A 12,096-nucleotide genomic window follows, 5' to 3' on the forward strand; every position below is an offset into this window, starting at 1 on the left:
AGGAAGAAGTGACCTCTCTCCAGACAGTAGGAACCACTGAGAATCAGGGAGCACGTGTGTGGAGTGGGGAGGACTAGTGAGTGGAGCCTGTAGTGTGGGTGGGTGTGGGGGGTTGAGGGTGAAGGGGAAGGTGGGGCCGGCCCCAGTGGGAGTGCCAGCACCAGCCTGGCTCAGGGCTGCTGGCCGCATGGAAGATGATCTGTCACGACCCCCTCTAGGATTCTGAGACACAAGGAGTGTCCGCATCGGGGCGCCTGGGTGGCTCAGTCGGTTAAGCATCCGACTTCGGCTCAGGTCATGAACTCACCGTTCGTAGGTTCGAGCCCCAAGTCAGGCTCCGTGCTGACAGCTCAGAGCCTGGAGCCTCCTTCAGATCCTGTGCCTCTCTCTCTCTGCCCCTCCCCTACTCACGCTCTGTCTCTCTCTCTCTCTCAAAAATAAATAAAAACATCAAATAAACAAACCAAAACAAAAAACCAAGTAGTATCAGCATCTGCAAACCACGACCAAGAGTTTAATCACAAGCACGCAACCTTATTATTACATCATTAGCAGAGCAGAGGGGTGGAGCCTGACATGGAAATACACATTACAATCTCTTTGTCTCCCCAGAAGTTGCCAAACGCAGTTCACCATAGTTAGGCTTCATTTCGTCCATAGTTCATGGCATATTCAAAGTCTTTAAAGCTCACAAGATCGTCTGAGTCTTGATCTACTTCCCTGGAAAATGAAATGCAAAGTTATTTAGCTATTTACAAGTTATTTTTGTCAAACTTACGCATCAAGAGCACTCCAGAATCTTTATTGCTTTGCATGTCTATTTGGGAGAGGCCCCTACTTGAAGGCAAAAGGTGATGCCTATTTGTTTTTTTCCTACATCGATATACCTAAGGTGGGACGGAAAGGAAAAGGTATTGATTAAAACCAACGAAAATAATATATTCCATACATTTAAAGGAACGAAGCCAAATGCACAGGTTTTGAAAGAAAAGCAGACATGATGTTCTTCTAGTCATCCTGCATGTTTTTTCTGTGATGTGTCAACAAATACATATGCATTACACAACAGAAATGTGGAATAAACCAACGAGAGAGAAGAAAAACGTTTTGGGAACAATCGGTGATAATGGGAGTGATTGATACCTGCCCTGTACTGCCTTTACGCTCCTCGTCTCATCGAATGTCTGCATGATGCAGATGGGTCCACTTTACAGACAGAAACACTGAGCTGAGAGCGGTACACCAGTTTCACAAGACCACACTGCTACTCAAGGAGCAGACTCAGACCTCAGATCAAGACGGGTGCATTTCCAGGGGCGCCTGGGTGGCTCAGTTGGTTAGGCGTCCACCTTGGGCTCAGGTCATGATCTCATGGTTTGTGGGTTCAAGCCCTGCATCAGGCTTTATGCCGGCAGCTCGGAGCCTGGAGTCTGCTTTGGATTCTGTGACTCCCTCTCTCTCTGCCCTCCCCCACTTGTGCTCTGTCTCTGTCTCTCTCTCAAAAATAAACAAACATTAAGGAAAAAAAAAAAAAAAAAGACCATTACATTCCCAAACCAAGGCTCTCTATGCACTCTATTGCACGTTGCCTCTCTACTTATATGGAATATTCCAGAGAAAAGTGGTTGTGTTGCAATTTCACGCGGCTAACTCTAGCTGCCGATGTTTCCACTGGCTTCACTTGTGGCCTCGGAAGTTCTGTTAAATCCGCACAAACACCTAGGAAGCTTTGCTGACTGACCATGAGAAGCCGTGAAGATGTGAGCTTCTGGCTGGTTGGCTGAGAGTGTGGGTGGCCTCAGCTGTGTGTCCCTAGAACTGCTGAGACAGGACCATTGCTCCCTCGACAGGGACAGAAATAGCGCCCACACCACAGGGTAAGAGAACTCACATCGCACGGCATTAGCGACACATTTCGACCATTACTGGGACAAGTAACGTTTATTTAAGAAGTATGTTTGAGAGGATACCTGATGAGTAGTGGTCACAGTTCCTGGTTGGGGGCAGGGGGGACGGCATTCGAAAACAAGGCATTACATTCCTTACGTGGAGCATCTGTAGTTGATGCAAACTCTGTTTTGTTGACATCCACCACGACAGAGGGCGTTTTATAGCAAAGACTGGCCCAAGTAACAGAGCCACTAATCACTGTAATAGTTTTAAAGCAGGCTTTTAAAATATTGAATTCTAAAATAAACTTTCTGAATATTTCATGCCAAAGTCTCTGAAGTCTATAATGGTTCTGGATAGTGATGATAATTTTTCATTCTTTTGAAGTAGAGAAAATCCCTACTTCTCTGCCCCAGGGCAGAACCATGTTGCAGTGTGTTAGTATAAAATGACTACAGACTGCGGACGCCATTATTCTTGCGACTCCTTTTGGTAACATACACATGATGATTTCACGCTATACAGGACCAAAAGCAGAATGTCAGCTCTCTTCTAAGGGATTAGAAATAATCAGTATCACATGTGGCTGACTATGGAATAGCAACCATCACTTTTATTAAATTAGATAATTGAAGATTTCTTAATATTGCCTAAGTATTTCCCCCAAGGAATTGGATTAGATAACTGGCCTTTTTTCTTTCCACTCTGAACTGGTATGGCTGCACTATAAATCTCGGAGGGTGAGTTAAGAGGACGACCTAGAAAAGTAATGTTTAGGATAAACTGCTTCCGAGAATATATATATATATATATATATATATATATATATATATATATATATACATACTTTTTTTTTTTGGTGTGTTTATTCACTTACCCAGATGCTGAATGCTTGCAGAAAAGGGAATCCCTTTAACTGATTTTTCTCAGTGAACAACCTTCATTGTGATTACATTAACTTATTTTCCTCGCTGCGTTTGCCAAAGCTTCCCAGCAGAAAATGGACATAGTGTAACCAAGAAGTGTTAAAATGGAAATGTTTACTCACAAGGTCTGTGGTGGCATTTTATTCACGTAATGAATGGAGGAATGTTATGTTTACATTTGTAATGAGACATGGTACAATACTTTCTATCTTCTGACTTTTCCTCCTCCTCATATACTTGTGTGTGTATATATACACACACACACACACACACACACACACACGTAAATATAATAATATAATATAATATAATATAATATAATATAATATAATATAACATAAGAGAGGGCTGGCTGTCTCAAGGAGAGGGAAGAGGAAATTCACATTTCAGAGCTATAATTTGAAAAGCTAAAATATACTGTTTTTCATTGCAGGCGGAATTACTCTGAAGAGGGAAGGTTTCACAGCACCCACACTTGAATCACGGCGTGACAGAAGGGCAGATATGGCTGGTGGGTAGAGTAGTGTGCACTGAGACGAGGAGACGTCATTAGGTACCAAGTTGCACCATTTCCGTTCACCGCATTCACCCTCAATGGTTCCCTCTAGTTCTGAGAGGCGAGGGTGCCGTCTCTTCGTCAGCAGCACAACATGTCGCGCTAAAATCCTCCACCAACTCGAAATGAACTCAGGGACGGGGAGAACTTTCTCTGGTTTCTGGCCGTGTCCCCACCTCTCAGCCCAGGGGAGACAACAAATGTCTGCAGAGTGGAAGAATTTGTGGAACCAACGAGTCTGAAGCAAGAGTTGACAACATTATGGAATATCTACTATCTCCCGGGAGGGGGCTGGGGCGGGGGGGGGGGGGTCAAAGAAAGAGAGCACCTCATCACTGTTTTTATGGAGTCTGGAAACTAGCCAGAGAAAGAATACACACCGCAGAAGGCCCCCAGGAACCACCCCTCGGGGACCCGTAAGCGAGAGTCAGTTATGGTCTCCACGCCCAATCGCATCTTGTGAACACAGACTAGGTACAAGCGAGACCAAGCGAGAGACGAATTTTGGAAAATGAGACTGCAGAGCAGAACACGGATGGAAGGAGTCCCTTGAGTGTCGGGCTGAACAATACAGAGATAGACATAGAGCAAGACATTGGAAACTGAGGCAGACACCTGCCACGTCTGAGTCTACCCTGCCCGAGAGCCGCAGCCTGGGCACTTGAATCCAGCTATGTGGTAGCTCTTCACCAGACACGAGGACACGGATGCAGACGAGTATATAAGCTTCTATCTCAGAACTGGCTTTTCAAAGGAATTAATAAGGCTCCTGCGGATGTACGAGGGGAAAATAAACGCTGTTAACAACAATAACGGCTTTCCAGAAATGTCGGTCCAGCTAAATTAAAGGCCTTCCGGCTGGCTTGTTTCTGAAATGCAAAAGGGACTGACTTGTGGAGCAGAGACTCAGGAGAGCCGAGCTGTTCTGTGTAACTCAGCACGAACAACTGAGGACCCTCGGGGTGGAAGGGCATGACAAGCCAGATAAAAGAGAGAGCGCGAAGAAGGGGCCGCTGAGAAGCGGGAGGCTGGGATGCTATATGAAGGGAAATGGCCCATGAGAAAGCCTGCACTGATGCAGCGATCAGAAGCCCTTTAATCAACAGCTTCGTGTACCGTGTGCCTCAAAGGCGTCCGTATTACTTGGTATAACCTCCCCTATCTTCACCAAGGGGTGCGACAGGCTCGCACTCTACTAGGGACGGTGTTTGGGGTGGGGTGGGGGTCTGTGTGGACCTAGAGGCTGAAGACTGAGGTAGCAGATGAGTTCCACCTGAGCAGGTGCAGAAGCCAGCAAGAAAAGTAAGTGGGGAATGGTCAGATGCATCAACCGAATTAATGCAGAGAAACGAGAGCTCAGAGTCATAGGCCTTCCAGGAGCTGTACAAAAGCGTGGGAAGTGCTTTAAAATCCCGCAGGGTGTAGACTGGGGCTTCCAGACGACGCTATTTGAACTGTGAAGTACAGAAACACCCAGGCGGATACTGGGCTATCTTGAGAATTTCAGGCAAGGCCAGACTCTGTCCATTTAGCTAGGTTCTGGCAGTTTTCTGTTAAATTATAAACATTTTCTGACTCATAAGTGGTTATAATTACTTTCATCAGCATGAGCTTTAACATTTGTCTCTCTTGTCCTGATTGGTTAAGCAAGATTCTGTTCTCTCCTTTTTGTGACGCTGTGTGGACTCCAACGTCCCCGCCTTGCAAGGAGCCAGGGTTTCATACTGTGAATCTTTTACTAAGGTAGGACATAGTGTTGCTTTAATACATTCTGAAGAGAAACATAGGGGTTTTTCTAATTTTAAAAATATGTAAAGAGTGTTTTTCACAAGTAGTAAACGTTTCTTGTACAAAAATATTTACAGGATAACCATTTCTTGTGATGTCTTCAAAGTAGTAATTTCTTGGAAAACAAGTTTTTGTAAAATAATTTAAGAGTGCCGCCTGGCCAGGTCTCCAAAGCCAGATTTCAGAATGGAGTACGTGCTTTTGCCCAAGTTACTTAAAAAAGATTACATACATGATTTTTAAAAATTAAAAATGAGGAATGGAGTGTCTGGGTGGCACAGTCGGTTAAGCGTCCGACTTCGGCTCAGGTCATGATCTCGCGGTTTGTGGGTTCGAGCCCCGCGTCGGGCTCTGTGCTGACCGCTCGGAGCCTGGAGCCTGCTTCACATTCTGTGTCTCCCTCTCTCTCTGACCCTCCCCTGTTCATGCTCTGTCTCTGTCTCAAAAATAAATAAACATGAAAAAAAATAATAAAATGATAGACTATAAAAGTGACATTTTTAAGTGCCAACAAGAATACGAACTAGAATGTATTATAATTGCAATCTGAGAAGCATGTAACTCATTTGGGCAGAACTTGAATGTGAAATGTTAAGTGGAAACTTCTCTTACGGGTTACTTTGTCTTAAAATATTCCTTAATATTATTGATATTTTTCAACCGAAGGAATATTTTCTTTTAGTCCCAATTTTCTAAAAAGATGGCCGTCTTTTACAATGCATAAAGCCTCACCAGCTAGGGCAGGGTTTGGGCCGGATAATTCTCTATTGTGGGGGCTGTCCCGTACACTGCAGGGTCAGGAATTTTAGCAGCATCCCTGGTTTCTACCCCTGAGATGTCAGTAACACACTCTCTCCTCGCTCCCCAGCTTTGACAGCCCAAAACGTCTCCAGATATTGCCAAGTGTCCCTTGAGGGACAAAATTATCCCTGGTTGAAAAGCACTAAGCTAGAGGAACCAAAGTTGGAGACGATTCTTTGGAACATTCCAGCTGAATCTATACTTACTAAAATAATTGCTTTAAAGACTTTTTTTTTTTTTTTTTTTTTTAAACAGGTGATTTCAGGGGCAGCTGCGGCACACATGTTCCTGGGATGGATTATGCAGATAATTGCCTCAACATTCTGCTTGCCGACGCTGAGGTTCTGAATTGAGCCCAGAGAAGACCGCACTTGAGAGGCAAGCTCGTGGTATGATAACAGAGCCAGTGACAGGCATATCTGTGTTCCCAGCAAACACACTGACAGACAGCAATTATTTTGAGTCACTGTGATAGTCACACAGGGTTTTGAAAGTTGACGGTGTATTTGATTCACCTGAAACATGAATGAGAAATTTAATGTGGAGGCAAAGATTTAAATTAGAAAAGTTTTCTTAGTGGAATTTTTGGGGTGGGGAAAAAGGAGAGAGAATCTCTCTCTCTTTGATTCTTTATGGAATAATTTAAACTAAAGTCAAAACTGCCATCACATTAGGGACAAAGCTGTCATCCTGACTGAACAGTGAGAATAAAAATTACCCTCCGAGCAAGAAGCCCCTGCTGGGGATGAGAGGACCCGCCAATTGAAGATGTGATGATGACAGCTTCTCCCGCAAGCAGCCTTCTCTTCTGAGGAACCCGCTGGTTCTTTCCACGGGCGTGCTTGCCTCTTTGTTGATGAGAGTCCTGCAGGGCTCTATGGCAATCCAGTTGGTAATGTGTTTATTAATTTTACCTTTTTAAAGACATGTGTTAAGAAAAGCCATTCAGACACGCAGGAGAGATAAAAAAAAAAAAAAAAAAAAAGATATGTAGATGATTTCTGGTCTTTTCTAAGCGCCTGCATGACTTTGGCTGTGCAGTGTGAGGTTGACTGCCCACGTGCCCACCTCGTGTTCTCGCCCCCCATCATTTAGCCCAGCCATGGCTGGAGGGCCTCCCACACCAAGTATCTCTCACTGTCTTCCTGGGACTGCTAACACTGGGTGTGGTCCTCACATACATGCAATCTGGAAGGATGAAAAACTAAGCAGGTAACACACCCCACGGGACAACCCTTGCCCAGCGAGGGGACAGGCGTCAGTGGATATCAGCTCGCTCCTGTCCCTCAGGCAGGCAGACAGCTCTGAGGTCGTAGTCTTGGCTCACTGGAGGTTCTCGTGGGATTGAGCTCTAGTTGCTTCCAGAAGGGACAAACTCTTTGTTAACAAACGGTTAACAGACCCTTTGTAGGGGCTTTGGCCTTCATTCTCTGTTCTGCTCGCGCTCCCTGCGGCCATTTTCCAAACAAACAAACTGAATGTGATTCCTCATTGAAAGGTCTGCTTTCAGTAAGATCCCAGGCTCAGACATAGTAGAAAGTTTATTTCGAGAGGTGAAGTTCCCATGGGGCACCTGAATCGTCATCAGCAATAACATGCCACGTTAAGGGTCTCATTCAGGTAAGAGGGACCTCACTACTTGAACTAGATCAGTGGGTTCCTCTACTTGGAAAATTTTTTGGAGCCAATGAAATAATGCCTTTAAGAAGAGCTCTGAAGTTTTAAGCTCCAGACAACTGCCATGTCAGGGGTCACCAGGAAATGACAGGAGAGGCACTCTCTAATATACATGGCTTATTTAATGATATTTAGTCTGTCAACAATTAATTGTTCCTTCAGCATGAGACAATACATTCCCAAGTAGAAGAGAGGGCCTTTTGGATACAGAGGTACGGCTATGGACTGGCCATGAGTCGTAGGTGGTAAAATTGGCCATATAGGATGAACTGTGAAGGATAAAAGGATGGCCAGATCACGTCAGGAACAAAGAATGACACAAGCCAGGCAAGACTTTGGCCTCATTAGGGCCAGGCTCGGCTTTCTAGATGAAAGACAGCAGTGGATGCTGTTAGGTCCTTCCCCAGCATCCATCCTACACCCTCTGTGCTGCTCAGCAGCTATGTGATTTGGGGGGGGGATGGTTTCCCATCCCAAGTTCCAGAAGTGGGATCTACAGCCAATGACTAATAATCCTACCATCCTAGCCACAGCGATTGGGTTTAAGGATTGACTGGCCAATCGGGACATCACATCTCTCCCCTGGCCACTATGGACTGGTAAAGAGTTGGCTCAACCATAATGAAGCCTAGGAGTTTTGTTTGTGGGCGAAGGAGAAGCCCTTCCTGGGATGCAGAGGCGAGGCTTGGTACGACCATAGTCCTTTTCCTACCACACCGATGCAATCTCCACAGTTCTGGGAGCCAATGGTGCATTGATCCAAAAGTTTCTGCACGTGCTTGTAAATGTCAATCATCAGCTTTGCGAATGAGGCTACACACAGCTTTGCGAATGGGGTGAGAGAGTCAGAACAGCAGAGCGAGCTGGAGCCTAATCAAACCAGGCTGGAAGCAGCCTGAGGTCAAAATTCTTAGTCACCTGACCCAGTAGTGTTGCTTGGTTGTTCAAGATGGTCTGAAATGGACGCCTGATGCTTTTGAGTGCAAGTGTCCTGACATACCAGGGATCTCGTCTGAAATCTTTTCTAAACCTTGCAGCATCTGGAACTGGGTAGACACAGAATAGGCACTCATAAAGACAGTATTTTTGAAATGATTATTCCACTTCAAAACAAACCTGGAAATAATTCAGATTTTCCTGTTAGGTGCTATCTCAAGATTCTGGATTATTCTCCACAATCCTGCATTCAAAGAAGTTACTTTTCTTGCCGTATCCGGCAAAAATCCCTATTTGCAGTGCCTTCACTGTGAGGCTATTGGTGGGACCAATATGGTTTTTTCCTTAAAGAGCGACAGGATAGATTCCCCCGTCCAAGACAAAAAAGAAAAAATGGATGTGAAATGCAGTCACAGCTGGCAAAAGTGATTAACTATAAATAATGACTCACTTTTTCCTATTTACTAGGTTTTAAAAATGAGGAGGCTTATTTAAAGCTAGGAATATTTTAAAAGGAGGAAAGAATGTAATTTCAGTATGCTTGATTATTGACTACTTGTGGGCATGTGGATAAATGCAATCAACATACGGCCCAGTGCCTCACTTCCGGCAAATAGTTTCATATTCCTTCCCTGTCAAGTGTTTTAGCAGAGCCGCTAATAAACAGTGACATGGTCTTTTTTCTCAGTTTGAATCTCTGGAAGAGAAATGGTGATGTAAGAAAATAGCACAGATCAGACAGCTTTAAGGATAAAGAACAAAAGCCAAAGTGAACATCTTTGAAGTAATTATAAAAAAAATCTGGTTCCTATGCTTTAGGGTCACAAGCTCTTCCATTCTGTCCCCACAGCAGATCTGTATGACAGGCTCACTCTGAATATGGGGGGGGCCGGGGTGGGGGGCAGCGTGGTTCAGCAGACATGGCCTAGGAGTGAGCTTTCATCTCAGGGAGGCTGTGTGACCTTGGGCAAGTGTCTTAGCTGCTCTGAATCCCAAGCTCTCCACTTGTCAAATAGGATGGTTGGGCTATGACTTGCCAAGATTTGATACAGCTCTAAATTTTGACGGATCTAAGCTGGATCTTAACTTAGTGTCTTTGTGCATAGAAAATTTAAAAATACAACCAAACTCCTGTTAGCTATTTTTGCCTTCAAAAAGTACTCTGAATCTTTAACCCTGCAGACAGTTGTAAAGAACCATACACATATATGAATGTAAATGGGGGAAAAATGATCCTGCCTTCAACAGTGTGAAATATGAATGGAGATAAAGCCATTTCTATTTCAAATATATAATCACTTCAGCTGAGATATCTAGTATCATCTTGAACTTGATTATGAGATAAAAGAAATGGGACAGAGATGGCAATCATTTAATCTCTTAAGAACAGCTATTCTGAAGAGCTTTTCACTCTCTGCTCAATAGATTTCTCGCAGGTTATGATCCGGCTAGAAAGAAAGCATAATGATGAGGAAAATTATGTTTTCAATAACACACGCTTTTACAGTACAAGTCCTTCCACAAAGGAGGCAATAAAATGAACTCTGACCACTTTAACAGATGGCGTAATGGCTCAGTGCACAGATGTGGCCTCTCTGAAAGCAACAAGTTCATATCCTTGACTGGAGGTTTAGGAATGAGCTGAACTTTCAAGTGTAATGTGGGAAAGATTACATACTTCCAGACAAGAAAGCTGAGTATTAGTGGGTTCAGAGGCTTGGAGAGATGGACCAAAAGAATAAGGCTTAATGAGCTTCATTTTGCTAATGCAACAAACAGACTTGAAGTTGAAATATGAACTATAAACATTCGAGCCGTTTATAAATCCCTGCTAATAACATTGTTAGCCACTGTGTGCTAGGAAGCTTGCTTTTTAAAAGCATACTTCCTCGGAGTCAGAAGACACCAATGTCAAATAATGCTTATCTTCTCTAATGGTGTCATGTTTTCAAATAGAACATGTTTTTAATGATACACGACAGGAAGGGTTTTCTGTTTGCTTAGTTGTTTGTTTCATTTTATTTAAAAAAAAATTTTTTTTTAATGTTTATTTATTTTTGAGAGACAGAGAGAGACAGAGCATGAACGGGGGAGGGTCAGAGAGAGAGGGAGACACAGAATCAGAAGCAGGCTCCAGGCTCTGAACTGTCGGTACAGAGCCTGACGCGGGGCTCGAACTCGTGGACCATGAGATCATGACCTGAGCCGAAGTCGGGCGCTTAACCGACCGAGCCACCCAGGCGCCCCTGTTTGTTTCATTTTAAAGGAAATTTGATAAATTGTACCGCAAGTTTATCTGGAAAAGTAAATGCACCAGAAGATTGAGAATACTTTTTAGGAAATAAACATGTATCAAAACATAACACAGAGCTTCGGTAATTAAAAGTGTGATTAAGGCCCAGCAATCAATGAGCGAGAACGGCATCCAGAACGTGCATATAGGAACTCACCAAAGGTTGAAAGGAAGCAAGACAAGGAGCTGGGATAACGGGTCATCCATTCCGACATGGGTAAAGTTTGATTCTGTGGCACAGCCTGCCACGTGTTCGATGAAATTTATTTCCTTCTCTTCCTAAACCACACGCTCCAGCCTCCCTGACAATTAGATGAGACTGGGAGTTCTGGCAACAGAATGATAATAATATAATAACAGAGAAACAAAAACTAGCCATTGCCCCATCTAATTAAAAGCACTCACATTTCAAAGGAGAGCACAGGACCTGACAGTCACCCTAGGGACTGTGACATGGCCAAATCACACTGTGTCAGCAGAGCCTCACCAGAAATCCGAGGGACTTGCTCTATATCGCTTAAAGAAACATTGTTTTAAAATTCTATCGGGTCAGGTTTTTGTTTTTGTTTTTCCATTAAATGAGGATGTAACAATTTATAAAAATTAATGCTTTTAATTGTTTACACTTTAGTTTTAAATAATCCATTTAGGAAAATAAGATTTTACATCTCAGCCCATTTCCAATTGATGTGCATCACTGAGCCAGTAGGAAATCTGGCCTTAGTTCAGAATAATTATAATAAATTACTTATGCCTTCGTTTACAACATGCTCCCACCATTTGAAACCTCTGGGTCTGTGGACAGTAATAAACAACATAGAAAATAAATAACATTTCATAATGAAACAATTCCCTCACATTATCAGAAGCTCTCGATTAATAAAGCCTACCTATAATCACAAAGTCACGCCAAATGGAATGACCACGAGGGCTTTTAATATGAGAATTTCAGTCGAAAGAGATAAAGAAGGTTCAGAGGGCATATGACAAGTGTTTAGAATATTATGAGATGCAGAGAATGTGCACACGGCTAAATTAATCAAATCCTAGGCTAAGACCAAGGGACTCCAAGTGTAAGTTCAGAGGGGATATTTTAGGACTGAAACCTGGGAGTGCTTCTTCATGTTAACAGCTAGAAAATGGGACTTGTGTTCTATCCCTGAAATGAAAATGAAATTCTCAAGGTTGATACGGGGATGGGGGAAGATAGGAGGATGCACCCTCCTTAA

General features: G+C 43.5%; 1 protein-coding gene across 1 annotated transcript in view; it reads right to left on the bottom strand.

Moving 5' to 3' along the window:
* Positions 1 to 494: 494 nt before the first annotated feature.
* EFCAB11 (EF-hand calcium binding domain 11) overlaps positions 495 to 12,096 on the bottom strand; it is a 158,966-nt gene continuing 147,364 nt past the window's right edge. Inside the window, exon 6 of the mRNA XM_045451847.1 lies at positions 495 to 720. Coding sequence (XP_045307803.1) covers positions 639 to 720 — 82 coding nt within the window. The 3' untranslated portion in view covers positions 495 to 638. The remainder of the gene's footprint in view (positions 721 to 12,096) is intronic.

Source organism: Leopardus geoffroyi, chromosome B3 (genome assembly GCF_018350155.1).
Source record: "Leopardus geoffroyi isolate Oge1 chromosome B3, O.geoffroyi_Oge1_pat1.0, whole genome shotgun sequence".
NCBI classification, from domain to species: Eukaryota; Metazoa; Chordata; class Mammalia; order Carnivora; family Felidae; genus Leopardus; species Leopardus geoffroyi.